At 40.6% G+C, this 26,759-nt stretch overlaps 4 protein-coding genes across 6 annotated transcripts; all 4 read right to left on the bottom strand.

The window, feature by feature from the left end:
* Nucleotides 1-1,061: 1,061 nt before the first annotated feature.
* LOC117536809 (zinc finger X-chromosomal protein) lies at nucleotides 1,062-11,263 on the bottom strand. 3 transcript variants are annotated; one of them, XM_034201865.1, is made up of 8 exons: nucleotides 10,902-11,263; nucleotides 8,844-8,940; nucleotides 7,728-8,051; nucleotides 4,449-4,598; nucleotides 3,911-4,033; nucleotides 3,708-3,821; nucleotides 3,423-3,566; nucleotides 1,062-3,234 (listed from the first exon to the last, which is right to left on the bottom strand). In XM_034201865.1, exons 2-8 carry the CDS (start codon nucleotides 8,908-8,910, stop codon nucleotides 1,934-1,936), a joined length of 2,223 nt encoding a protein of 740 aa, XP_034057756.1. In that variant the 5' UTR covers nucleotides 8,911-8,940; nucleotides 10,902-11,263; the 3' UTR covers nucleotides 1,062-1,933. The 3 variants fall into 3 exon arrangements, with proteins under 3 accessions (XP_034057756.1, XP_034057743.1, XP_034057750.1); XM_034201852.1 differs by lacking the exon at nucleotides 3,708-3,821 and having other exon boundaries at nucleotides 10,902-11,232; XM_034201859.1 differs by lacking the exons at nucleotides 3,708-3,821; nucleotides 8,844-8,940 and having other exon boundaries at nucleotides 10,902-11,234.
* Nucleotides 11,264-12,199: 936 nt separating this feature from the next.
* LOC117536352 (diamine acetyltransferase 1-like) lies at nucleotides 12,200-13,679 on the bottom strand. The gene is made up of 6 exons (XM_034201179.1): nucleotides 13,420-13,679; nucleotides 13,233-13,284; nucleotides 13,047-13,127; nucleotides 12,842-12,943; nucleotides 12,698-12,738; nucleotides 12,200-12,592 (listed from the first exon to the last, which is right to left on the bottom strand). Exons 1-6 carry the CDS (start codon nucleotides 13,483-13,485, stop codon nucleotides 12,425-12,427), a joined length of 510 nt encoding a protein of 169 aa, XP_034057070.1. The 5' UTR covers nucleotides 13,486-13,679; the 3' UTR covers nucleotides 12,200-12,424.
* Nucleotides 13,680-14,869: 1,190 nt separating this feature from the next.
* prdx4 (peroxiredoxin 4) lies at nucleotides 14,870-18,369 on the bottom strand. The gene is made up of 7 exons (XM_034201165.1): nucleotides 18,064-18,369; nucleotides 16,775-16,892; nucleotides 16,566-16,682; nucleotides 15,908-16,030; nucleotides 15,487-15,617; nucleotides 15,341-15,375; nucleotides 14,870-14,983 (listed from the first exon to the last, which is right to left on the bottom strand). The coding sequence occupies exons 1-7, from the start codon at nucleotides 18,260-18,262 to the stop codon at nucleotides 14,933-14,935; spliced, it is 774 nt and encodes a 257-aa protein (XP_034057056.1). The 5' UTR covers nucleotides 18,263-18,369; the 3' UTR covers nucleotides 14,870-14,932.
* Nucleotides 18,370-19,373: 1,004 nt separating this feature from the next.
* On the bottom strand, nucleotides 19,374-26,759 carry pdha1a (pyruvate dehydrogenase E1 subunit alpha 1a). Its single transcript, XM_034201308.1, has 11 exons — nucleotides 26,618-26,759; nucleotides 25,842-25,910; nucleotides 25,583-25,756; nucleotides 24,746-24,872; nucleotides 24,512-24,603; nucleotides 24,287-24,379; nucleotides 24,042-24,197; nucleotides 23,400-23,471; nucleotides 23,244-23,311; nucleotides 22,669-22,777; nucleotides 19,374-21,109 (listed from the first exon to the last, which is right to left on the bottom strand). Exons 1-11 carry the CDS (start codon nucleotides 26,663-26,665, stop codon nucleotides 20,945-20,947), a joined length of 1,173 nt encoding a protein of 390 aa, XP_034057199.1. The 5' UTR covers nucleotides 26,666-26,759; the 3' UTR covers nucleotides 19,374-20,944.

The raw sequence follows: 26,759 nt of genomic DNA, 5'->3' as shown, positions 1-26,759 counted from the left end.
CCACCAGACAGTTTCATCCCACAGGCAATAAGACTATTCCTGAGCTCAGCTGTTTCTATTGTTTTTTTAATATTTTTTTTAATGTCTTGTAATTGCACTGTTGAGGAACCTGCAATCTAAGACCCCGGCCACACGAGGACGAAAACGGTTAAACGCATAGGATTAACGCAAACGCAAAAAAGCTTCCGTCCACACGCAATATTCACCGGATCGTGTCTGTCCACACGAGACCGCTCCGTTTAGCTCCAACCGCTGGAGAAGCTGCAGTACATATGCAGGAGCCTGTACGTGGCGCTGTAACTTCCTCCACAAAAGCAGCGAAGAAGCATGGTTGCCCTTCTGTTTATTCTCCGTGGTGGGGGCCGAGGGAACCGGGCAGAGTTTTTCGCCAGTCAACGTGTATTAAAGTTTAAATCTTCCGACAAAATTATAAAAGTGTCGGTCAAAGGTCTTCTTTGTTGAGCTTTAAAACAAATGAATAACGACTCTATATAATATAATAATAAAAATACACGGAGCCTCTCTTTTTCCTCCCTCTCTTCGGACAGCGTCAGTGTCTGTCTCATGCAGCAGCTGATCCAGTAATGAGTGACATGGCCGACAGTACAAATAAACATATTTATAACTAGGTAGTTTGAGAGGTGTCTCCGTCCTGTCAGATTAGACTTCACTCGCGTTTATGTCCATATCGAGAGAAAGATAAATAATCTGAATTCAGTGTGCAGTTTACTTTGACGCGGGGGTGAGCAGCAGAGGTGGGGAGAGGCGGGGCTATTGCCTCATCATCATCAGAAAATGATCGTATAGGGCGTACACACGGAGCCGTTGGACCCCCCAGAGCGTTGCGTATGCCGTTCTATCCACCTTGGGACCCGTTATCGTTTCCTCAGTCGTTTAGTGCCGTATTCGGTCGTCCTCGTGTGGCCGAACGGTCTATATGACACTAAACAGTAACGCAAACGACCGTTTTCGTCCTCGTGTAGCCGGGGCCTAAGTTTGTCATACATTACATAATGACACCGTAGTTTTGTATATGTTATGACAAAAATCTTGAATGTCCATTTTTGCTAAACACAACAAACATGTTTTTTTAACATAAGAATATCGCCAACATTATATCCAGAATTAATGGCGAGTTTTTCATTACCATTTTAAGACTTGAGCAAAGTTCATTTTGCTATCAGAGCTTGATATGGTTGTGGTTTATCCAATTTAAGATATTTTAGTATTTTTTCACAATGAAATTTCAAAGTCTAAACTTTCTATATGGGCATTACAATATATTATATTTAAGAGTGGCATAAAATAGTTTTAAAATTACAATATTGTTGATTAAAATAATTTCCGTGATTATATATTGTCCAATAAAAGTAGTTATCGTGACAGGCCTGCTCATACACACACGATTCTTATCACACATAACTTGATTACAGCATTCATCATGATGTTCACCAGGATGTGCTACTGGGAGAATGTTGCTAATCCATACTGCTTTGTTGAGTAAATTATGACAAAATCATGCAAACGTTTTGCAAATCGAACAGTCTTGAGACATAATTAGGACCATTGTGATTGACAACTGATTGCTGCCTGAAAATTAAAAAAAATGTATATCTACAAAGAGACATCTGCACAATCTGCCATGCACACCGTCACCAGCAAAGGGACATGCAGTTAAAAGTGCAAGTCTACAGAGGGGTTCTGTTGCTAACTCGGGACAGAGCATTGTGTTATGTACATGTGTATACATTTCTGAACAAACATTAGGCTGACGATCAAAAAAAGGTCAAAACAACAGAACGGACTCAGTGCAGCACCACACATGCCACATTGTTTGAGCGTGGCCTGTGTGGTGCTGAGGGTGCAGAGTTTGGGGTGTGATGGTTGCTTCGACATTGTTCTTTGTGTGGCACAGTTTTTGGCTCGGTCAGAGTCACTCCTGCACCACATCTTTGTGGTGGCGTATGATATGCTGGTTCTTCTCAGAGGGTCGTCGGAAACCTTTCGAACAGATCTCGCAGCGGTGCGGATAGTCTTTTGTGTGAATGGAGATCACGTGCCGCTTGAACCCCGAAGCGTCCCCGGTGCTGTAGTCGCAGTACTGGCACTGGTAGATTCTCCTTTCTTTCTGTCCTTTGCCAATGACGACAGTCACACTGCTGGCTAAGCTGGCTGCGCTGACTCTGCTGGCCTGGCTAGCGGCGCTGGACGCGCTGGCTGCAGACTTTTTAGGCGACACAACAGGAGTGTGTGTCTCTGTCCTCTTACCCGACTCACTCTTTTCAGGAGAGGACTGTTGCTCCTTTGTGTGCACGGACAAGATATGGCGACTGAGAACAAAAGGGTCTGCAATTTTGAAGTTGCAGTGGCGGCACTGATGAAGCTTCTTGGTCCGGTGCGACACCGAGTGCTTCTTCAGTTCAGACGGTCGGTGGAAGCCTTTACCACAGATGGCACATTTGTGTGGATAGTCCTTGGTGTGAACGGATATGATATGGCGTTTCAGGTCACTCGAGTTGGAACTTTTGTGATCACAGTGGGCACAATGGTGGGTCTTATTCTCCTCGTGCGTTAGTCCGTGCTGCATTAACTCCTCCTCCTCGGCAAAGGTCTGGAAACAGCGCTCACATTTGTATGGCATCTCTTTGCTATGCTTAGTTTTGATGTGTGTCTTGAGATTGGAGGAATCGGCCGACTTGTAGTCGCAGTACAGGCAGGAGTAGGGCTTCTCGCCCGTGTGCGTGCGCATGTGTTTCTTCAGCTCCGAAGGGTGTCGAAAGCCTTTTCCACATTCCACACAGATGTGGGGAAAGCTCTTACTGTGGACGGCCAACAGGTGCCGGTTGAGCAGCCCTTGCTCGGCCGTTTCATATTCACAGAACTTGCATTTATGCATTTTGTTTGGCGTTGTGGGCGACTGGCCCTTGGGCTCTCGGTGGTGGTGCTGCAATCTGTGAGAGAACAGCGCCGCCTGCTGGTGGAACTCCTTGCCGCACACTTCACACTCGAAAGGGGCCTTGCTGCTCAGCGCGTGTACCTCCATGTGGTTGTGGAGGCTGGCTTTCTTGTTGGTGGTGAAGTCACAGTCTGTACATTGGTACTTTTTCCTCGTCAGAACCTCCTGGTGGTGATTCTTGGTGTGGCGTTTAAGGAAACCCCGTGACTTGAACTTTTTACCACAGAGCATGCAGGGGTAAACTGTGAGAGGCTGACCGTACGGGCCGATGATGATGGCTGGAGGGAAACAGAGATGACACCAAACATTTCAAAGTGATACAAAATAACGTTTATTTAAAAGGGTTCAAGTATCATTTCAGCTCTTGCTGAGCTTTGAACAGCTCCACTTTAGGAGTTATGATTTAAACAGCATTTGTATTGTGCAACGATTATAAAACAATCCGTGAACTTCGTGTTGCTCTTACCTGTCTGCACCTGGCGAGGCTCCGACCGTCTCCTGCTCTTGTTGCGTTGTCTGTTGATCTCATCCACCCCGTCAGACTCATCGATGTGCAGCAGAGCGCTGGCGGCACCGTTTCTGTTTTCACAACTCTCGCTATCATCTGCACCTGTGAGACCAACAGAATGTCTTAAACCAGGAAAATAAACAACACTGGCATCTGTAAAGCTTTTTAAGACACTCAGAGACGGGGTTGATGCAGTGGCTTCCAGTGCTGTCTTAAAATCAATTTAATAAAAGGGGTGCTGGCCATAAGCAGCCGTACAGGCCAGAGGCATGAAGTCCTTGCTTAGAGACACACTGTCACACAAGTGGTCATGAGTTACTGGGTATCCCACCACTTCTATATAAACTTTGGACCCACCTGTAGAGGAGCCTTACATTTACAAGCCCTAAAACTAGATACATATAGCTTCATGATATCATCACAGTCGTTGGATCCGACAGACTCACCGTGGTTTCCTTGATTGTGATGAGAATCCCCGACAGACATGTAGACCATTTTCTCTCGGAGGCCTGAAGACTCTGTTAACGCCACACTCTCCGTGTCTCCGTCGCTGATGTCAACCGATTCTCCTGCAGAATTCAAATAAACCATTTAAATCTTCCACTTTTGGAAAATCACATTATTTTTCAACCCCAGAGAGACTGAGCCCTCACCACCATTTTCACTATATCGCCTCAAGTATAATAGCAAATCATTATTAAGACTTTTGAGGCCCTCGTTATTGGAACCTAAATAACATTTAAAATAATTTCAAGACCTGAAGATACCAGTTTTCAGTTGAAGCCAGAAACAATAACATTGGCTAATAACTTCTACAGCAGATCAAGGTTCTTTGTATAAACAAGACAATTTAAATACATTACTATGATCTTATTAGAGCCGAGTGGTAGATGTAACAACAACTTTTAACTGTGAGCATAAAGCATATTCTTTTATTTTGTATTTAGTGGCAATCACTTTCTTACAGGTTTAAATGCAACTCACCCATGTCATCCTCGCCAGAATCAGCCTTGAAGATGTAGACCTTTATCACTTCCTGCCCATCCTCATCCTTCTCCACTTCCTGGTCCTCCACAGCTCCCTCCACTGTGACCTCTGTTCCATCCTCGGACACCATTTTGCCAGCTTCGTCCACTAGCGAGGAGACACACACACACAACACATTTCATTAGAGACATGATGCAAGGGGTCGAGAGTCATTTCTGACAACATCAATGCTTATTACCTAGTGTTCATTTCGTTGACTAAAACTATGACGAAATATGTTCAACGACCTTTTTTTCCATAACGAAAACGAGACGATGACGAGACGGCACCGACGGCAGTAAACAATAACTAACGAAATCATCATGCAATGTCGTTGACGAAAAGTGACGAGACGAAAATGTAGTTTACTAAATAAAAACTATGCCAAAATCTCTCTTTACTTTCGTTGACGAAAAATGAGGAGACGAAATATTATCAAAGATAACGTTACATCTCTGATAGTCAGTTTTTCTCCCAGCAGTTCCACTTCCGGTGCTGCGGCTGGGCAGCAGCTGTGTGTCCGTGCTGCGGCTGGGCAGCAGCTGTGTGTCCGTGCTGCGGCTGGGCAGCAGCTGTGTGTGTGTGCTGCGCGCGGCGGTAGATTTGAATTACACCGGGCAGCGGCAAAATATGAACTGTCAGGAAGACTCGGGTCTAACTCATGGTCTAACTAACCTTATTTAACAGAAAATAAAATGGCAACAACAGGGCTTGGGAGCAGTGGTCGCACTCGCGTTAACCGAATAGCCCCCCGTCAGCGCGAGTGAGTGATAAATTGTGCACTCGACGGATAATAATGGATTATGACGGAAATGTTACGATCCTGTCCGTCAAAATGACTGACAACGAAAAAGTCTAAAGCCACCACTGCTTGGGAGAAAGAAACGATGTGATATTTGGGCCCATTTTCGCTACAATGAGGCGGAGAAAAAAAGTTAATGCATTGTTTTATCAGAAGGGAAGCAATGTGGCCATAACACAGCTGGTACAAACACCACAAACCTGACCAGATACTCTCTGCAAAGCTTCTTAATCATTCAACCTGTGTTTTTCATCAAATAAGGACAAGATATAATCTTATTTATATATACTAAAATGACAAATTATTGGTTTTGGCTAGACTAGTTTCACTGAAATGTTCTATATAATCTGATGACTAAAATGTCAGTTTTCATTGATAAAAAGTAGACTAAAATAATTAGTTTTCTTTGACTAAAATAACACTAAAATGCTCAGACTTTTAGTCGACTAAAACTAAAAACGAAATTTAACACAGGACTAAGACTAAAACTAAATTAAAAAATAGCTGACGAAATTAACACTATTATTACCTTGTCACTATTATTTAAAAGTGAAGATGAAGTTTGGAAATAGTTTCACTCATTTCAATTTGTACATCATCTCTTCTGAATAGTCCTCTTTTGAATAGTAATACATATTAGCTAGTCAGTTCTAAGATAAAGTGGCAACAATTAAATCCAAAAATGTTGGGTTAGAAGGAGTTCTGGTTCCTCAATACTACTGAAATACGAATTGAGTCCAACATTTCTTACTGCGGGTCCACTAACACACTAGCAGTTGAGATTAAATTGAACACTTGGTGGTAATGACCACCGAGTGTGTATCATACCCATTTACAGAGTGTGTACCACTTTGGGTTGTGAAACGAGGAACATTTACAGTGGGGCAATAATTGCTGCAATTATTCTTGCAGGGTTTCCCACACATAGACTATACTTGGGCGGGACGCCCAGGTATATTAACGTCCGCCCAAGTATATTTCGCGACCCTTTTTTTCGTCCGCGGTCACGACGCCATCTGCGATCGATTTACTTGTGGGCAATGATCCCTCGCTCTACGCCTCCTGTCCTGTACCCAGTCCATCGGGAGGACCGGGGGGTTTCCCAATGGCCTGGCCTGTTAAGTGGCGTGCCTCACACAGGGTGACCGGCTGTCTACATGATGTGGCCTGCCGACATGGCCACTGTCATACAGATCATAAATCAAAGCCCTTGATTGGTCTCTCTGTGTCATTCAAGCTCGGGATCAGCTCAGGTGAGGTAAAGGACTCTGAGTGTTTAGATAGTTAACTTAGTCTAAGTTCTCAGTGGGTCCCAAACGGTTTGGTCACCATTTATGTTAACACATATTTCCATTTGAGGGGGTAGTGATTAGTAAAATATGCATGAATACAAATAAAAAAATTAACTAGGTGAAAAAAGGTAACTTTAAAAACTTGTTGAGAGCTAAAACTAGTCTTTGCTGCTGCCTCAAAGAGGAGCAGGGGGAGAGGAGGGAGAGGCTGGTTCAGGAGCACAGACACACTCCCAACTATAAATGAACCATAAATAAATAAATAAACAAGTTTCAGTGTTTTTTCATATTGGAAATGGTATGCTATTGGTTATGGCCATGATTTTATGATTATTGAAATGTATACAGTTCTGTTTCAGTGTTCCCATAGATCTAGTCTCTTTATGTTCCCTTCAAAGTGCACCAGATTGATGCATTTAACTCCAACATGTAAAAAAAAATCTTACAGGGGGAGCATGCCCCCAGATCCCCTAGAGGATTTGAGGTCCACCCCTACTTAAAATCACATGGATAGGTTCCTAAATACATTTACCATTTTTTTTAAAATAGTAACCCATGTCCATATGTTTATTTGTGGGTAGTAGATTTAAACTATAGGGCTATCACTATGGGCTCTGCCTGTACCTGTTCACTCTATCGCATGAAGGGTCTGCTAACAAGCCATCAACAGAAAGGTTAATGTTAATGCTGTTGCACGTCACAAAGGCACATCACCTCGACCCCCCCCCCCCCCCCCCCCCCCCCCCCCGTTACCACCACCCCCCCAAGTATATTTTAGATCTGTGGGAAACACTGTCTTGAAATTATTGCAGTTAATGTATACTGGCTGCTTGTGTTAATCATGTGGCTATGAACCAGTGATGCTTAATATAAAACAGAAAATGAAAGTCTGAAATGTTTCACAAACTCTGAAGCTGCACGGTCACAAGTTCAAAACACAAGTGTCACAATTTGGTCGTATTTAAAAAACTAACATTAGCCGCAGTCCTCCACTGAGCAGAGATGTGATAGAACACTAACCTGCCCATAGACCGAAGATGACAATAAGCATTTAGATTAGTATAAATTCCAAATTTGGGAGCATTTACATGATATTTATGTTAATGAATTAGTGAGTTTTAGCGAAAACATGTGTTAACTTACAGGATATCATGAGATAATCCCCGCAGCCATCTTGGTCGTCGTCGTCCTGCTCCTCAGGGTCCAGCCCATCTTCAGGGATGTCTCCCATGGCAACTCCTTCCTCATCGCCGTCAAGAGCCATCACGCAGGTTTCCACTGCTACGTCCTCGTCTTCATCGCAGTGCACATACTCAGATACCACATCCTCGACAGCGTCCTGGATGACGAGCTCGTCTGGCGCGAACCTGTGAACCGCCATGCCTTCGCCTTCGCCCTCGCCTTCGGACACCAACACTGTCTCTTGAAGCTCCACAACAAACTCCTGCCCGCCGGCACCACCCTCATCTGGAAGAAGCAGGATTACCCAGATAACGATATTAGTGTTTGTGGATTTATTTAAAATGGTAACTATAGGTGCATTCACACCGCAGTACTTTTCCCACAAAGGTTCATGAGAACTTAGTTCATGAGAAGTCTTTTGTTGCGTTCACACCAAAAAGAGCCGGTACTAAAATTAGTTCATGAGAACCTTTTTACCCCCTTTTCAGTCCCTGCTAGAGAGCAGGGACTTTCGTGGGAGAAAAAGGTTCCTGTGTCTGATTGGCTGGGCGGATTGCAAACCACGCCCCGTAAAACTCCCAAAAAGTTTTGTGAAGCCGCCATTTTATTATCCTCGCAACTTATGCAACTTATGGCAACACAAAATAAAACATGGGAGCGGTGGAGATGAATAGGTGTCGGCGTTCTGGCGATTTACTCGGAAGGCTTCAGAAGAAGCTGCTGGGACTCCCAGCAGCTTCTTCTGAAGCCAGTCCCCAACTCCGGGGACTTCCGGCCGGGGACTTTGGGCGGCAGTATACGCCGTGAAGTGGTTTGCGGCCTGCCAGTAAACCCAAAGCAGAAGAAGAAGAAGAAGAAGTGACGTCAGCGGCTTCATGAGAACTAAAGAGTTCTCATGAACTAAGTTCTCATGAACCTTTGTGGGAAAAGTACTGCGGTGTGAATGCGCCTAATAATGTTGTTACTGGTTTACTACAGACACCAGACAATTCTTTGAAACTCTAACATGTTAATAAGAATTGACACATACCAAAAACAAACATTGTGTAAATAAAAAATAAATAAATGGCTAATTACCCGATCCGTGTAATATTATTTTAGGCTCTTCAGAATGTATTGATAGCCTGGTGACATGCTCATCCATTGTCCTCACACTGCATTTGTTAGTGGAGCACTGAAAGCAAAGGATAGAAAGTCCGTTTAGATCTTTGTGAACAAAACTGTTTGAAACAAAGCTAAACATAATCAAAATCAGGTGTTCATGGTAATTTATGTGATTTGAAATATCCAGGAAACAAAGATTCTCAAACAAGATTTGAACGTGAATGTTAACCTGAACAGAATCAAGTCATTTATTTAACAGATCTGACAAGGGAAAGCCACAATGAGCCTGTTATCCTTTGCTTTTTGAAGAAGCAACTTAATGTGTGTTTGGCCGATATGTTGATAATTTGATTCACATGATAAAGAGACCACTGGCCTTGTGTTACACAGCTACTGCAGCCTGAGCAACACCTAACAGCTGAAACATATATTCATCTTTAAAGTCTGTTGAGGGTTTTTTTCAGGAAAACATGGAATTGACTGCTGTCACCTTGATAACGTAAACATTGTGCACATGTGACGTTTTCTAGGACTAAGACAGTTTCAAACCTCACTACATATTGGTTTGAGACCCAAATGTGTCCAACTCAGTATACCCATATATTAAAAACTAGCATAAAATATATTTACAATTTGTACTTCACAATACTCAATCATATCAACACTAGTGTAGAAACCTAAAGCAACTCAGTCCTAAAATACATTACCTTCAATTAATATTATGCTGTCAGTTGAGTTCTTGTTAAAACCAACCAACTACTCTGTTTTACTTCACACTTTGCCGTGTTATATTCTGCTGCTGCAATGAACAGGTTCCTCTATGAAGAGTTGTATTTGATTTGTTAAAGTCACCTGATGAAAAATATATGTATTTCACTTTAAATAAATCTGACCTCACAGGTGAATTGAGTGTATATATGAGAGGGGAGGCATTTAAATTAACATGTGGAATACAGTTGTGCAGTGTTAGCTTGTGTCTGCCGCAAAGGACATCAAGTGGCATAATTGCACTGTCTGCATCACTAGATCAGCTACAACAACTAAACAAATCGTTCAACCAAAATGGCAATAGTGTTTCCTTCACCATGGAGATGAGATAATGTGCGATCGAAATATCTCCCCGTTACACACAGGGGGGTGCAGAAATGTAAACAGTGGTGTGAACGATGCAGCCGGGGTGCCATTTAATTTCCACTGAATGTACCATCCCCCACCTCCAGGTGGAAAATGATAACAACGGTGTGTGGAGATGTGGCTCACAACACAGGGCATCGGTGTACTGAAAAGATGCCGCCAACACATTAAAACCAGGGTGGTCTCACTAACTTAGCCTGTGTTACACATTCACGCCAGACTAGACACAGTGTAAAACACGAAGAGCTGATTAACGGTAATGTCCTCAACTGACCACTGGAGCAGCTTTAGCACTGATTACACACGCAAAGCCCCGATTTTTATTGCAAAACACACATTTAAGCAAAGAAATGTTGCACCCACATGCACGAAGGAGGATAAAACTCCTAAATAAATGAGAAAGATTAGTCTAGGTTTACACTTTAGCAGCAAGCTAGCGGGAGGAGCGGTAAACACACTCGTTTTCTACAACCGATTTTCATCACACTAGCATCCGCCATTTTGTTAGCTTGGTTTCTGGACGAATGCTAATTCAACACTTAATGAAAATACACCTCGGCGATGAGAAATAGCTAATTGGATTCTGTTGATAGCTATAACGCTCATTACATCTTGTATTTCATCCCAAATAACGTAAGCCATGGATATACAACATACATATAAAACCATATTTTCAGCGGGAATGCTAGCTAACAGGATAGGCCTGAATTACCAATTACGGCCTCTATGGGGGCCCGGGCCTGAGAAGAAAAGGCCCAACCCTTTGCGGCCTCTCGGTGACAATGAAGAAATAAATTAAAATACCACATGCATGCAAAAACAAAGACACACGGACACGCACAAATGCAAACATAGCTCTGCAAACGGGTGGCCCGGTGCAAAAAATGACCCGCGTACCAGATGTATGCTGCAGGGATGGCCTCCGTCCACACCTCGGCTTCCCAGGCCGCCTGGTTCCCCCAGACTCGGGCTGGATTCAGTCGGGAATTTTGTGTTATTTGGGCGGGCCGGAGAGGAGCGGAGAAGGAGGGGTTATGGGTTGTTTCTGGAGCTCGGCTGAAAGCAAAGCAGGACGTCTCGAGCCAGTTCTTGTCATGCTACAGCCCCCTGCTCCTCCAGCTCCGAGGCCGCCGTCAGCACGACACGTCACAGCCCGAGAGCAGCAGGAAAATGCGGAAGGGTTGTGGTGGAAATCACACCGGCAGGCACCAAACAGGCCATAATGTGAGCACCGCTGTTCTAACGGGTTATGTCAAGACGTGCAATGCAGTGTTAATTTTAATTAGTTTGAGCCCCGAGGTTGATGTAGCTAGTAATGGGCTGAGAACTGCTTCGTTTCCCCAACAGTAGACGTGTAACTATGCAGCAAAGAAGTGTATAATAAAAAGAGATTATACTATGTCCTCCAAACCGAGAGCATCCAACATTTAAACAAATAGCTGATATGTTTCCAATGAAACCCCTATCACAGTTTCAGTTTCATCCTGACTGCATTAAACCTTACTGTTTCTTCACAAGAACCTCAGCCTCCTGGTCAATTAACTTAAAAAGTCCAATAGTCATCTTAAGATAATATTTTATGGGATCCAATAAGATATTTGTGATGCATGCATAGGTAATAAAAAACAAAAAGGAAATATTCCACATCTCATCAACAACACTGGAAGAAAACATTTACTACTACTTAAGTACACATTTGATGTATTACTTATTACTTTACATGAGTAGTTTTACAATATATTTGTTTAAAATTTGATTTATATCTGTATGGTAAATTGTAATGGTAATTTGTATCATGCCATTTTCTTTTACCTAATTAAAGGCTCTCAAAACTTGACCAGTCATTCTAAGCCACTCGCACATGAGGATACATATTGTTTTGTAACAGGATATTTGTAATACCACAACAAAAAGTAAATTCCTAGTCAGACTTACGTCAAGCTCTAAACTAAAATCATTATGTGAAAATCCCAGATTTCTGGTACCCCCTGGGTATCTTTTAAATCAGAAGTTATTTCAAAATGTATGGATTTATTGTAATGGAAGAACAGAATATAAATGCAAAAAGTCAAAAACAGCAGATGTATTCTTCAAATAACTACTCTAGTGTTCCTGATCTGCGGGAAAGGGCAACACAAAGGATTGCAACATAAGAGAGAGGTGCTGATTCATTCATTTAAAAAAAGGAACCAAAATTCTGTTACACAAAATTAAGTTTATTGTTTTTGACTCAAGAAATGTGTCACTCACTACAGGCCTCCAGAAGTGTAGCTATTACCAAAACATCAGTATTCATTCAGCAGAGGTCTTGCTACATTTCAGATGACATTACAGAAACAGGGTCAAATGTCTGACTGAAAAAAACATGATTATTGCTATCACAAACTGTCAGAACAAGTCATTCAACAGCACATAAACTCTTATTTGGCAGTCATTTTCAGCAGATCATCCTTTTCAATCTCAAAAAGACGCCAGCCCTCCTCAGACGAGAGATCAGCTGCTCCTCTTCGCTTGTAGAACTCAATAGACTTTGTGTTGTTTTCTGCTACAATGAAGTGCATGCCGCTACAGCGAGTCTTCACTGCCTTCTAAAGTGGGAGAAAAAAACAAAACGTAAAACACAAAGACATAAAGTATTGAACACAGTTGAATAGAGTTGCATCTGTCACCAAATAAACACTTGGTTATCATACCTCACTCAGGACCTTCAGGATTTTTGAACCAATGCCCAAACCTATCGAAATAGAGAATATGTAAAAAATTCCCCCCTTAAGACTCTTTCTGTTACTCATTAGCCTTTACTACCATTATATAACAGCACATGTTGACAATCTCACCTCGAAACTCCTGCATGACGTAAAAGTCTTCCAAGTAGAGCAGCTTTCCAATCCAAGGGTCATATGTGAAGTAGTACATGGCAAATCCAATCACAGTGTACCCTGGAAGAAAACACCATAAATTAGAGGTAAAACTAACAAGGTTAAAGTATTTTGAAATAGGACTATTTAAATGTAAAGAGTTTTGTGTTAGATATATTTTTACCTTCTGAGCTCTGCAATTTTGGGACTTCAGCAACCAAACAGTGGTAGAATGGGTGATCTCCGAAGCCATCTTCAAGGAGATCTGCAAGAGACATTTTTTTTTATTATAATGTATGAAGAAGATTGAAATAGTTTTGGGAAAATCCTGGTAAATGTATGCACATAATGTTAAAGAGGGTTAAAGAACCTTTCTCTGTCAGCACAACTTTCTCCTCCATTTCCTCAAACTTAGCCAGTTCCTTAAAGGCAAACAAAGAAACACAAATTCAGTTTTCAAACTTGAAACACAATTGATTAACAGAGATTACAGTAATCCAGTCACATGTCGCAATTTTCCTTTTGTTAAAAATATTAGACTTTAACATTTCCCTTACCTTTATGAGTCGCATGATATCGGACACGTCTCTGGGTTCAGCTTTCCGTAATATAAAACTGGCCATTTTCTCCTTTTCCCCTTTTTCCCTTTTCTTACTAATCCTCGAAATGTGAATATAAGCAAAATTTGTTTCGTCATTCGCTACTCAGGAGTACATCCCCCGACAAAGAATAAAGAAGCTGTATACAGAACTACATCACCGAGTTCCCTTTTATATGTCACTGAGGAGGTGACTCAATAATCCATATATGGTCAACAGTCTTTTAAATCCTGTTTCTCTTTTCCTCTTTCCCCTTATCATTGTGTTGATCATTGTACTTCATTTGCATGTTGTTTAAAAGGTAATGATTAACCAAACCTGGAAAAAAAACAGGCCAGGCGCTTAATGGCTTAGGGTTGAGTAAAGATTAACCCATATGGGACAGAGTGCAATTTCTATACATGTAATGATAAATTGTCCTTCTGCAGGTCCCAATTGCATCTTTTTAGACAGTCAAACTAATATTTGCATTGCTCAAAAAAACTTTTATTGATCTATTTATGCAAATCTGAGTTGTACCTCCAATAAAAAAGTTGGAGGGGACAGACAAGGCTGCGATTATCTTGACATACTGCATCAAAGCGTAGTAAGCACCAGGAACACATACTTTAGCTCTGAACAGGGTCAAGACATTCTGAAACATCATTGGGACACAGATGGCTTCAATAGAGGAAATGTACTACCTGATGTCAGTGCAAGGCCTTAATCATCATCCGTGACCCAGCTTCACCTGCACACCACGTAACAAAATGATTACCTTTCAGTAGACCATACAGGACAATAAATGGACGCACCACAAGACAGATAATCGACCACTGTAACTACTTGTATTTTGTTATCAACCAAGCCACTTTTCCTTGCTTACAACTTGTAGAGAATGTAGCATCCAGAATCTTGGGCCAATGTTGTACAAATAAAACATATTACGCCTGTAAAAACACTCAACAATTGGTTTTAAAATCCCCACAGTGTTTATGTTTGCGTTTAAAGCCCTGCATGGTCTCGCTATTTTTCAGAACCTCTATCCTCATACAGTACAGCCACAGGTCAAGGGCTGATAACCATCCCATGATCTTTTATGAAAACCTTTTTTTCAAGACATCTCCCTGTGTAACCATATGAGGTATGGCTTATTTGAAGATGTTAAATGACTCCGTCTGTTGTGTTAACCACACTATACAATGCAAACAAGTCCAAACGTCCCATAACTGGCCCAGCAAGTATGCTAATGTACGGATGACTCTTTGTAATGAGAATTTGCTAGTGAGCATCTGGCAGCCACTGGGTGAATTCACATCATGACAGCTGTTTATTCCCAGTGTGATGCAGGCTTCTGCACTAATGTAATCCAAAGGCATGAGCTTAGCAAAAACTGTTCAGAAGGATCTAAAATAGCAGACAGACAGCATTTTATGAAAACACTTTATTTGGACTTTTGGTATTTTACAGACTGGGCCGAGTGTAACGCAGATCAGTTCAGTTTATCAAAATACTTCAGCTTGCCTGAAGGGTCGGGAATGATCTGTTGGAGAGAAGTAATTCAATTAGTTCACAATTACACTTTCTTATAATATTATACTTGACAATAGAAATATGCTAAACATGCTATAAACTATTCTGCCATGTGTTTCCCAATTATTTCTCCAACCCCAAATCTGCTGTGAGGGAACAATATATATGGAGGCAGTCTGTTTCCTTTAACTTAGTCATGAAATATAAATATATTTTCAAAAAAAGACAGTATTAGTTGTTGCAGTAACTGGTTGCACACCGACTAAATGGCATATACAGTACATGCTACTTTGTCTATGTATCTATCATAGAACAACGTAGTTAGTGACAAATGATCCTAATCATTCACAGCCTCACTGATACTCACTGTGTCACTGCCTGGCTTCCATCCTGCTGGACACACTGTAAAAAAATGGCAGACAATTAGAGTCAACACAAGAAAAACAGCTTGAATAATACATTAACAACTGGCTATTAGTTGCCAGGTAATGCGTTTATATTAGCTTCTTTTACCTTCTCCGTGTTTGTCAGTGTACTGGAAGGCCTGAACGAGTCGCAGAGTCTCATCCACAGATCTTCCCACGGGGAGATCGTTCATGGTGATCTGCCTCAGGATGCCTTTGTCGTCGATGATGAAAAGCCCTCTGAGAGACACAGGGACACGGAGTGAGATTTAAGATTTACTGAAATCTGTAATCTGTACTCTCAAACATTTGCATAGTTGATAAAAGAATCAGCTATCTATGAGATATAAGTTATGGAGCATATTTGTCCACATGCAGAAACATTAAATGTGTTTTTTCTACAGTTAAAAAGTGTTTCATGCCTGCTTCGACTGTTGTTTATTTTTAAAGCACCTCAAGGATACATAACAGGGTTTGATTAAGCCTATACACCTTTGATAAAGGCCATACATGTAATTGTGTAATCGTACCTCAGTGAGTGTCCCTGGTCCTCCAGGTAGACTCCATAGTTTTTAGAAATCTGGTGCGTGAGGTCAGACAGCAGAGGGATTTTCATTGGGCCAAGTCCACCTTCCTTTCTGGCCGTATTTATCCTGTTAATAACAAAAAGTGTAACAACAATTGAAAAAGGAACATTTCAGGTGTTGTAAAAAAGTTATTATTAAACCAAAAATATACAATCAATGGGGGAAAAATGGTAAAACTAAATGAAGCACTTCTCCCCTCAACTATACAATAAATCAATTATGATAAATAGATGTATTTGTTTGTTTGAGAAATGTATAATTCTCTTATGACAGGTTCCTAATTAAGAATATTTTCTGGTTTCTTTACTCATATATGAGAGTAAAGTCAATATCCTTGAGATGTGGATAATACAAGATGTTTGAAGACCTCATCTTGGGCTTTGGGAAACACTGATTGCTATTTATTACCATTTATAGACCAAGTAATGAATCAAATAGTCGTGAAAATATAAATCGACCAAGAAAGAAAACCTAAGATGCAACCGTAAACACTTTAGTCAGTCTACTACAGAATCTACTATTGGACGTCTTTTTATTAGGTTTTATCTGAAGCCATTCAAGTCTTGGAGCACATTGTGTGTGTAGGGGAACAGGGTCTCACCAGGCCAGGTGGGTGAACTGGGAGTCGATGGAGCAGGCGACCACCTCGGTGTTGATGGCTTTGAACTCATGCACACGATCGCTGAATGCAATGATCTCAGTGGGGCAGACAAATGTGCTGCAGAACAAAAAACGGCACATTTATATCAGAATAAATTCGCAACATCACAAACAGGGTGATAAATAATGTGTGTCTGAGATATTACTCACAAGTCCAGAGGATAGAAGAAGAAGACAAGATATTTGCCTTTGTAGTCTGACAGCTTCGCCTCCTTGAATTCGCCATCAATGACAGCTGTTCCTTCCCAGTGCGGTGCAGGCTTTGAGACTGAGTTGGAAAGAAAAACATATGGTAGGAAGGAATAGATATAGTTGAACTGTATCTGTCATTTAAAGACATCGTTGGGATGTGTGTTTTAAAGTGCTGATTTAACACTAATATATGTTATGAGGTCATAAGGTTGTTGATTTAAACTTAACTCTAATGCAACTAAATGTACTTTAAAAATTGCTTTTAATTTGTCATTTTATCTCCATGTCTGCAGTATTTGTATATATGTACAATATCACAATATTTTGTTCTGCATTATTATACAACTCATATTGGTCAGCATTGAACCACTATATATAACAATTATTTTCCTTTGCCTAAATATGTTCTTCCAAATGTTTTTATTATTATTTTTCTCGATGTTTAAAGATTCTGCTCAATTATAGTATACATTAATACCACTCCATGGAGATGTCAACAAAGCATCTTGGTTTTGATAAATAATTAAATCTATATGACTCTGGTTCTTGTTGGCCATTTGTTTGCAGTTCTCTTACATCTGGCATTCAAATATGATCATTATTTACTTTTCAGACCATTTTGTATTAAGTTGCATATGTTTTATACATGGAATTATGTCTCAACTGCAATGGGGAACCCTGCAAAGCCATGGGGTCAGAAGTCTGAAAACTAATGAAGCCACATCCAAAAAAAAAAAAGAGTCAACACTGAATACGTGCAGGGGAATAGTTGACCTAAGCATTGTGCCAAAGTTAAACTCTTGTATTTGTCTGCAGACTGCATAATATATATAGTCACGAATGACCACGTGAGTTTTACGGCCACTGATAGTTTCTAAGTGTTTCAGTTATTTTGTCAAGTCCAACTCACTAGTGTTATGTTTGGCAGGTGTCTCAGGGGAGGAGGGAGGAACGCAATCCAATGCATTTCATAGAATGACGTGTCCTACAAAAAACCTCTGACTACAGTTTTAGGCCTCATTTGTGAGTGACCAACACGCTTTACTGTCAACTATGAATTAAAGTAAATAAGAAACAGCCCATCCGACATGAGTCCAGGCTGCAGACAGTGTGTTTCCATTGTCCTGACAGCAGATCTCCATGCTGGAGCTGCAGCAGCTGTGATTGCCAGGAAGATAAATCACTGCGCACTTCTCTAATGCAAATACTAAATAGTACTTCAGGATGAACTCATGAGAGGAACTCACTTTTGGCTTTGCTGAGGTGCAGTGAATGGTCGGACACAGGCACGCGGAAAGCCTCCCCAGGATAGACGTGTCCTCCCGCGTAGTTGTGACACTGGGAGTCTTTCACTTCCTCCGCAGATGTGGTGAGGAAGAGGAGGAGAGCGGTGCACAGGATACTGAAAAGATCCTTCTTTAAAATAATGTGCAAGAGAAACTCCATTGTGTCGTCCCTTGGAAAGGACTAACCACTATCTGGAATGTGTTTGGCTTTCTGGCAGGATTTGAGAAGCCGTCTTCTTCTTCATTCAGTTTCTGCAACAGCTTGGGTCCTTATAGTTGCATTACTGCCATCTCCTGGAGCTAATTAGCCCCTGACGCCCACTTCCCTTTTACCACATTATTTCCTCTTTTACCCTACAAATAAATCAAAATATGACCTTGCCATAATTCAACTAACCTTTATTCCTCGGCTCTATCATCTCCCCTTACAGTTATTTATTTATACACCGTACAGTGTCTTTTGAACGAGTATCATACAAGTCCTCTCCCAACTTTTCTGTTAATGTTGTTTTACTTAAATATTTTCTTAAGGATAACATTAAGAAAAAACGTAGGTCTGTGAGAAATAAAAAAGGTGTCGAAATGTGATCCACTGTATGTTGGCTCCTGGAAGTGACTCTAGCCACCTCTATGTGGTAAATATGAACGTTTTTGGAAAACCTGCCATTCAGCACCTTTCATGTGTGAAACGTCATCCACCAGTATTGTGACAACAAACATTGAACACATTGTTATCAACAGGATACTAGCATTACTACTGCGTTAGTTTTCAAGGCTGTTCCCCAGCCAAAGTAAAAAACTTGAACTTGTTGATTTGAAACAGTCCATTAATGTGGACCGAACCAGAGCTCAGATGCAAATGAATTTAAGATAATGAAGTTACAAGAACACAAACTCCAAATCGAACTATCGAGCCACTATCTAAGCCTGTTAGTTGTCTACTTTCTGTCCAAACTCAGTTACTGTAGCTTAAAAAACACCAGGTCAGGTTGACAAATCAGACAAACCTCAGTTGTAAAAATAATGTTGTCTTTAATCAGGACCACCTCACAAGTGTAAAAACTCAAAAACACTTTTATTGTCGCAAATATTTAGATGCCAACATTTTTCCAAGGGTGCTACCTCTATGGTTGAAAGACAGGCCCTGTAGCAATTATAAATCACTAATTATGTTGCTGACAGTGACGTGCAATCGTCAGAGTTAACTGAATATGAGGTTAAAGCTGGGGGAAATGCACCCATCATACACACATACAAAGAGGAGTAGACGATTACAGTATCTTACAGTCTTTTTATTACAGTGGTGCACATAAAAACAATGTTTCCATGGAGCGTTTCCCTTCGTCTTCTTCCACCCTCAATGTAACAGTTCACTACAACAAATACTCACACTGTGGGCATCTGTTGTATTAAGACAGGTATTGACATTTTAAATTTAAGTCAGTCTTATTTTTTGCCGAAAGAATCACATTATAGAGAAACAACAATGCATTGCTGCAATGTTTAGGAACGCCATTAACTGAAAGGCAGCTTGCTGTGTCGATAAGCAGGTTTGTTTTTGCTAACCGAGGTGTCGGTACACTTTCATTTTTCATGTTCAAGTACTTTGCAAGGAAAAAACTGACTGTAATTCAAAATGTCTGTGAATCTCTCTCCATTTGAGCCAATAATGTGCCACTGCTGGTGTGTTGTTAAAGCACATAACACCTTGTGAGCACAACAAACAAACAGCTAACCCAACAATACTTCCCCCAGCACCTCTTTGATCTGGAAACGTACTGCAATAGATGTTACAGATTGTGGTAATTGAGTGTAAGTATTTACACACATTTACATTAGTCATTGAATAATAGTCTTTCCGAATATATATATTTCAATGAAAGGTTTGTTTGTATCATGAAAATGAAACCAGACACCTGAGTATCTGTAAAATAAACATTTGAAACACCTCTCTGTCCGGATGCACAGGTAGCTGCTCAGACTGGAGTGAGACACAAACATGAGACGACACATTGGACAACAACACAAGATCTGCCAGGCACGTTTGGTTTGGCAAGATCAAATTAAATATTTCAAACCCTTCCCTTGGTATTCTTCGCCCTCTCTTACGTACAACATATTAAAAAACTAAAAATGGGGCCGGATTGAGGATCTTTTTAGTAACAGCAGTGTTTAAACTGAACGATTTATCATGTACACTTCAGTATTTTTTACAGGTCAGTGTTTTTATAAGATGAGGAGTGATGGAAAGACGTTTCTTTTTTATTACACCTCAAAAGTGAAAGAATTATCTAAAGCAAATTTAGTTTTGACCAGATTTATTTAGCTTGAATCCAGATTTACCAAGCCTTCCAACTTAGTGCTAAATGTTAAAATAGCCCAATAATCCTGGAAACACTAGCTAAAGTTATTTATTAAGCTTCCCTTTTAAAACCAAGACAATTCATCAAAGGGGTTTACATATTTAAGTTCATTCACAAGGGGAAGACTTGAAATAATCCACCAGCGTCAAGGATGGTACATTTAATACTTAACATTAAATAAATGATCTTTATTGTGTTGAGTTTGCAAACTAGTAATTTTATATTAACATTTTACAGAAGATATAAATAAATATGGGAGATAATTTCATAAGACTATGCATCACTGCAGTAGAAATGCTCATAAGGTTGCTTTTTGTGAATATGGTCCCGGCTGTGTGACTGTACAGCGCTGAAATCCATTTACTGTCCGATGTCTAAGCTCTGGGTCTTAATTACAATGAGTGCGTATAAGTGAGTGGCTTGGGGAGATCAGATAGTGTTGGGTGGAGGACCAGATGATAAGAGAGGATGAAAAAGCTTTAGCTAACAGACTTCAGCTTGGTCCACGGGTTCACGCCGCGCACCTCCATCGGGGAGTTGTCGTGAAAGATGTGGTTGCACAATTCTTCCAGTGGAGGCTCGGGATCTGTCGTAGCGAACTGAGCAGCGTCTTCAATCTCCTTCCTCACCGACACGTCGATCTCCTAAAGACAACACAGGAAGGACAGCGGTCATCAGGCTGTTTAACCCCTCCCTCGGAGCGTCAGGCAGTCGAAACGCTGGCTCTTTACTCTTTTATTTGACATTTTTACTTTACATTTTGATGTCTACATGACATCTTATTTTCTCGTTTGACTGCACATTCTTACTTCTTAAGTTTTATATAAATATGTTATTGTATTAATCATATATTTGTATTTCTTTCTAAAAATGGAACAACCGTCATGAAACCCAATTTGCCCCTGGAAAAATTAAGTATTTTTGATTCTGACAGAAAATGATTGTTATTTTCTTTCTGACATTTAGTCAGCACAGCTAAGGGACATTTGGTTATGAAGGTAGCGTTCAATTAGAAAAAAAATTAAAACTGCATGTACATTCTTTTACATAAGCAATGACCGCCATATGAGAATATATACAGTAAATAGGCGACAGTTTCTGGTCCAAATAAAATAAGTATTGTATTTTTTCCATTTTCTTATATAGCTGAAAACTCAAAGTAACTTTCAAACTGTGTTTTTTAAACTGCGAGGCCTCTGTGTTTGAGGTCAGATTGTCTTGTTTTGTGTTGCGATTACTTCAGCTGAGATAACAAAGTGATGAGACAGAAGCTAAAACCAGTAACACCAGTAAGCCCTCTAGTGCTGAAACAATGCACGGCAGCTTTGTGTGAAATCTCTTAAACAATATCTCATATGATTTTCACATGTTATATTTAAAAGCAAAATGCAGTCACACACACTTTATTATCGCTGATCACAGCAGCCAGTGTATTCAAACAGCTAAATAGGCATCCAAATGCTGAATTGCTTGTGTTATCTAGATCAGTGGTTCTCAAAAGTGGGTCGCGGACCCGTTTCGAGTGGGTCGCAGATCTGTGAGTGAAGAAAAAAAGTCAAACTTTTATTTTGAAGGCCCGATGTTCCAACGCTGTGCAGTAGGCTGGAAGTACCGGAGACCATAAACGGTCATGTAGTGATCATCTTCTCAATAAAACATTTTTGCTGATATTTTTTCGAGTCTTCTGGCCAATCAGAATCAAGATTGTTGCCGGAAGTCCCCACGGAGAATAACATTACGGTAGAACTATTCTTTATACATCCACGGGTACAACTTCAGATAAAAATGAATGATTTTTTTGTTGAATAGATTTGAGTGGTTCAAAATGTTGGGTCGCGATCTATTGACTAAGGAAAAAGTGGGTCCCGACTGAGGCCTGACCAGTTGAGAACCACTGATCTAGATGACATGTGGATGTATTGCAGGTATATCTTGTTGGGATATAGGTGCATTGATAACACCTCAGAAAGTTTGACTTATTTATCTGTGGTTTCAAACCCCAAAACAAACATGTATTCCAGACTTTTAGGGAGTCAAGGTCACAGCAAAATACGCTTCTCTCCCTTTTCTTCTTGATCCTTTTTCAAAACATTAGAAACAAGATTGACGATATTGTTGAAACACATGGTGGAAGTTTAAAAATCAGTGGACAACTAGTTGTGGCAGCATTTCTTTAATTTTACAAACGGAACATGTTTTGTACCTTGAGCTCCTCGATGCTGGCCATGTTGTTGTTGAGCATGCGGTCCTTCAGCAGGGAGATGGGGTCACTCTTCCCGCGGACCTCCTGGATCTCCTCACGTGTGCGGTAGCTGAGAGGGGAGAGATCAGGGCAGGGATGCACTAATTCAGCCTTATGTCTTTCTTAAACCAGACGCCAAATCAAATTAGTTTGGGGTCATTGTAAAAAAACAACAACACAACAATCCCCTAAATACAGATGAAGGGATTTGTGACCATTTTAGCTAGTAGAACAACATTGAATTCATTTTGCAATAGTTTGTGGTGTGTTTACATTTCTCAGAGCTTTGAGAAATCCCTCCTGTATTATTAGAGCCAGTTTCTCGTATCAAAATGTGTTCAGTTCATCCCTACGCTGAGGTGGGGGCACTACGGCTGGAAGGAGGGGATCTGAAGACTACTGTGGCAGAAGCAAGGGGAGCGGCACATGGAGGATAACATTGGTGGTGAGATGATTAATAATAAATAAGGGCTTCAAAAACAATAAACGTGTAATAATCAGTTAAAACTAATTGAACAAGTACTGCAATCTTTTACCTGACACCAGGATCGCTCATACTGTGTCCGTGGTAGCGGTAGGTCTGAAGCTCCATGAGAACGGGACCCTGATGAAAGGTAGGAGAAATGTAACTTCGATGAGAAACAAGCAAACTCACTTTCCTTCTTGTTATAATTCACAGTTTTTAAACTCACCTTCCCAGCTCTGCAGTGATCCGCTGCAAATTTGGTCGCTTCCCGAACACAGAGAACATCCATCCCATCCACCTGGACACAAATACAATACCCCAAATGTCATTGAATCAAGATCTGCCGCTTTCAGGTAATGCATATAGAAATGTATGCTTTTTCATTTTGACCGGAAAAAGATAACGCTCATTAAAGAAACGCTCATTTGTTTTGACTAGTGTCACATCATGGCATTGCTAGGTTAACAATATCATTTTTACAGGCTGCTGTGTGTGATTTGACATAAAGCGTCTTTGAGCATTAGGAAAAGCGCTATCAAAATCCCATGTATTCATATTATTATTACAAGGTACTGTATTGAAGACAGCTGTTTGAATTTGTACCAAGTATCCATCAAATTAAATTCAGTCATCTGGCATACAACTGCTCTCACCACACCTACTGTACCTTGTTCAAATTGGTAAAGTAAAGCCCTATTTGGACTGGACTAGTATGACCTGGGAACCACAAGGAATTTGAATAATTGCAGAGATCATCGTGATCTTAATCCAGGGTGAATCTGCCACGTATTTTCAAGTAAAATTCAACCACATAGCTGTTATAGAAATATAGACATAACGGTTTTTAAAAAGTGAGTAAGAAGAGTACCCTGAGACCGGGAATGTAGTCTCCTCTCTTGTAGTAGTCTGTGCTGGCAGCAGAGCGCTCCACTGACGTCCCCATGCCATACCTGTTGTTCTCACAGATGAAGATGGCGGGCAGCTTCCAAAGTGCTGCCATGTTGTAGGTTTCAAAAATCTGACCCTGTGAAACACACAAATCATTTATGTTAACATGGCACACAGACAGGATTCTTCTCATTGATTAACACCGCACTGATTTCTGTACCATACCTGGTTGGCAGCACCGTCACCATAAAGACTGACGGACACTTGGTTGTTCTCCAGATACTGGCAGGCCAGAGCCACACCAGCACCGAGAGGAACCTGAGGAGATAAATATACGTTATTAATGTCTAAAGCACTTGGTGGGTATGTTCAAACATGCTAGTTGGTGACTCAAGCTCGAGACAAAAATAAACAATAATAGATTCACTGAAAAAGACTTCTGTGATATACCTGAGCTCCGACAATTCCATTTCCTCCATAGAAGTTTTTAGTGTACATGTGCATGGAGCCTCCTTTGCCCTTTGCAATACCTCCTTTTCTGCCTGGAAATTGAAAAACAAAAATATTTAAGGATATAAAAGTAGAGGTGAGTGAAAAACAAAAAGTATGTGTGCATCTAAAAATCATTCACAAAATAACAAAAAAGACTAATAACGTCTCAGTGAGTCAGATTTGCAGCCTCACCGGTGAGCTCGGACATGATCTGCTTCACAGTCCCTCCTCTGGTGTAAGTGTAGCCGTGAGCGCGGTACGCAGTGATCAGATGGTCTGACAAATTGATTCCTGCTTCAATACCAACTGCACAGGCCTCCTATGAAAAGAAAAACAGCTTGACATGATGTATGACGGTATATGTGTTATCTTAAATAGGCTTTAAAAACTTGTTTTACGGTTTAAAGATCCCCTATTATACTGTTTTTCATCCATATATTATAGGTCTCAAATATATACAAAATATGTCTCTGAAGTGTTTGGCTCCAAACACCAAACAGATCATTGCAGCATTACCCATAATCCCCTCTGTTTCAGCCCTGTTTCAAAAAAGTGCTGATTCTCCGTCTGTTACTTTAGATGAGAATAAGGAGCCCCTCCCCACGCCCCTCTGAGAGAGATTTGGTTACAAAGAACACAATGGTGCTCTAGGAGGAGATTCAGGTGATAAGGGGGGGGGGGGGGTTACCTTGGTTGGTGATTGGCTAATGGTTACACAAGACAAGACATCGTTATGACATCATAAAGTGGCCAAAATCTGATCAGCTCATTTTCAGACAGATTTTTATAGAAATGGATCAGAACAAAAAGAGAGAGGATATTTTTTCCTGAAACTTTAAGAACCTCTTTCCACAGAGGGGACACATGTTGATGTAGAAAAGACATGAAGAAGTGGATTCTGCATAATAGGTGAACTTTAAATAGGTTTTAAAAACTTGTTTTACAGTTTAAAAATATGTGCATTAGGTTTATAATAATATTTAATATCAATGCCATTTACTTTATAAAAAAATATAAAGTGCACTCAACCTGGCCATCATACAAGTGGCAGAATCCTCTGATGATCTTCTGCTTGTACAGCTGATCTGCTTTCAGCTCCATACGCCTGATGGTCTGCATGACGCGGTAGTACTTCAGACCCTCATCGCGGGTCATCACCACCTCAGTGGCCGGGGCCTCCTCAAACTTGTGGATGTCACATTTCTAGGAGGAAAGAAAACATCAATAATAATGCACACACTGCCATGTGGATTTATGAATTGACAAAAAAGTTGTGTTTCAAGCTTACCTTTATTTCAAAGGAAGCCTCAGTTGTGAAGTCAGCATATGTTCGTGCTGACACGAGCGCTACAGATCCCTGTCGTGGGACAGAAGAACATCTTTCTTTAGGAATACAAATCTACTGAGGATTAAACATCTTTAACAATATAACAAGACAATGCTTGAGCTACTGTATGTTACTGTTTCCATACTTAAAGAATAAAAGCGTGTTTTTATACAAAAAATAACTTACTGGTTATCTATAACAGAACATTTTAAAATATTGTAATAATGATAAGTAAGGGACAAGATAAATTGATTTAGGAAGGGATCTTTCCAAAATGATAACAATTAACATTCTTTAGAAAAATGGTCTCAATGTTTAGCAGCAAAACAAAGGGAAGAGAATGTAAATATAATACCAGAGCTATACAATTCAATGAAACCTAAGGTAAGCTTTGTTTTTCTTCCACTTGATTGGACTGCTTAGTTGTAAGAAACTTATTAATACCGTTACTTAGTGTCAATTTTTAGACTCATTGTAAAAAAAACCTGTCTCCATAATTAGAAAAAAGCAACGTAGGATATCTTAAATGATAAGGAACACTGATCAAATCACTGAGCTATAGTGAAGAGTGTTCTGTGCAGGCTGTAGCTGTGTTAGCCAAACAAGCTATCGCTCGGCCTCACAAGGTCAGCACAGCGATGACAGTCTGGTTTTGAGTCAAATGTGTAGGTTTTAGAGGGCGACTGTCATGACGAGCTTGACTAAGAACATTCATACTACAACATTACTGTACTTACATTCCTCTGAGCGCAGGCCCTCAGCACATTAGAGATATTGGTCAGCATCTTTCTGAGCTAAACACAGCACGGCTACGTCCTTCTGTCAGACTGTCCTTCCGGCTCCGCTCGATCTTCTTCTTCTCTGGTCTCAATACCGGCA

Source organism: Gymnodraco acuticeps, unplaced genomic scaffold, assembly GCF_902827175.1.
Source record: "Gymnodraco acuticeps unplaced genomic scaffold, fGymAcu1.1, whole genome shotgun sequence".
Lineage (NCBI taxonomy): Eukaryota > Metazoa > Chordata > Actinopteri > Perciformes > Bathydraconidae > Gymnodraco > Gymnodraco acuticeps.
The sequence above is the reverse complement of the archived record's forward strand: the minus strand, read 5'-3'. Positions and strand labels throughout refer to the sequence as shown.

Coding starts and splice junctions, on each gene's coding strand:
- LOC117536809 (XM_034201865.1), bottom strand. CDS start 8,910: ATGGATGAGCATGTCACCAGGCTATCAATACATTCTGAAGAGCCTAAA. Junction 4,599..7,727: donor GGATTATCTCATGATATCCT/GTAAGTTAACAC, acceptor TCTCCTCGCTAG/TGGACGAAGCTGGCAAAATG. Junction 4,034..4,448: donor TTCTGGCGAGGATGACATGG/GTGAGTTGCATT, acceptor TGAATTCTGCAG/GAGAATCGGTTGACATCAGC.
- LOC117536352 (XM_034201179.1), bottom strand. CDS start 13,485: ATGGCCAGTTTTATATTACGGAAAGCTGAACCCAGAGACGTGTCCGAT. Junction 13,285..13,419: donor ATATCATGCGACTCATAAAG/GTAAGGGAAATG, acceptor TTTGCCTTTAAG/GAACTGGCTAAGTTTGAGGA. Junction 12,944..13,046: donor AAAATTGCAGAGCTCAGAAG/GTAAAAATATAT, acceptor GTTTTCTTCCAG/GGTACACTGTGATTGGATTT.
- prdx4 (XM_034201165.1), bottom strand. CDS start 18,262: ATGGAGTTTCTCTTGCACATTATTTTAAAGAAGGATCTTTTCAGTATC. Junction 16,893..18,063: donor GCACCTCAGCAAAGCCAAAA/GTGAGTTCCTCT, acceptor TTTCCAACTCAG/TCTCAAAGCCTGCACCGCAC. Junction 16,031..16,565: donor CAGTTCACCCACCTGGCCTG/GTGAGACCCTGT, acceptor TGTTATTAACAG/GATAAATACGGCCAGAAAGG.
- pdha1a (XM_034201308.1), bottom strand. CDS start 26,665: ATGCTGACCAATATCTCTAATGTGCTGAGGGCCTGCGCTCAGAGGAAT. Junction 24,873..25,582: donor GCCACTTGTATGATGGCCAG/GTTGAGTGCACT, acceptor TTCTTTTCATAG/GAGGCCTGTGCAGTTGGTAT. Junction 22,778..23,243: donor ATGAGCGATCCTGGTGTCAG/GTAAAAGATTGC, acceptor CTCCCCTCTCAG/CTACCGCACACGTGAGGAGA.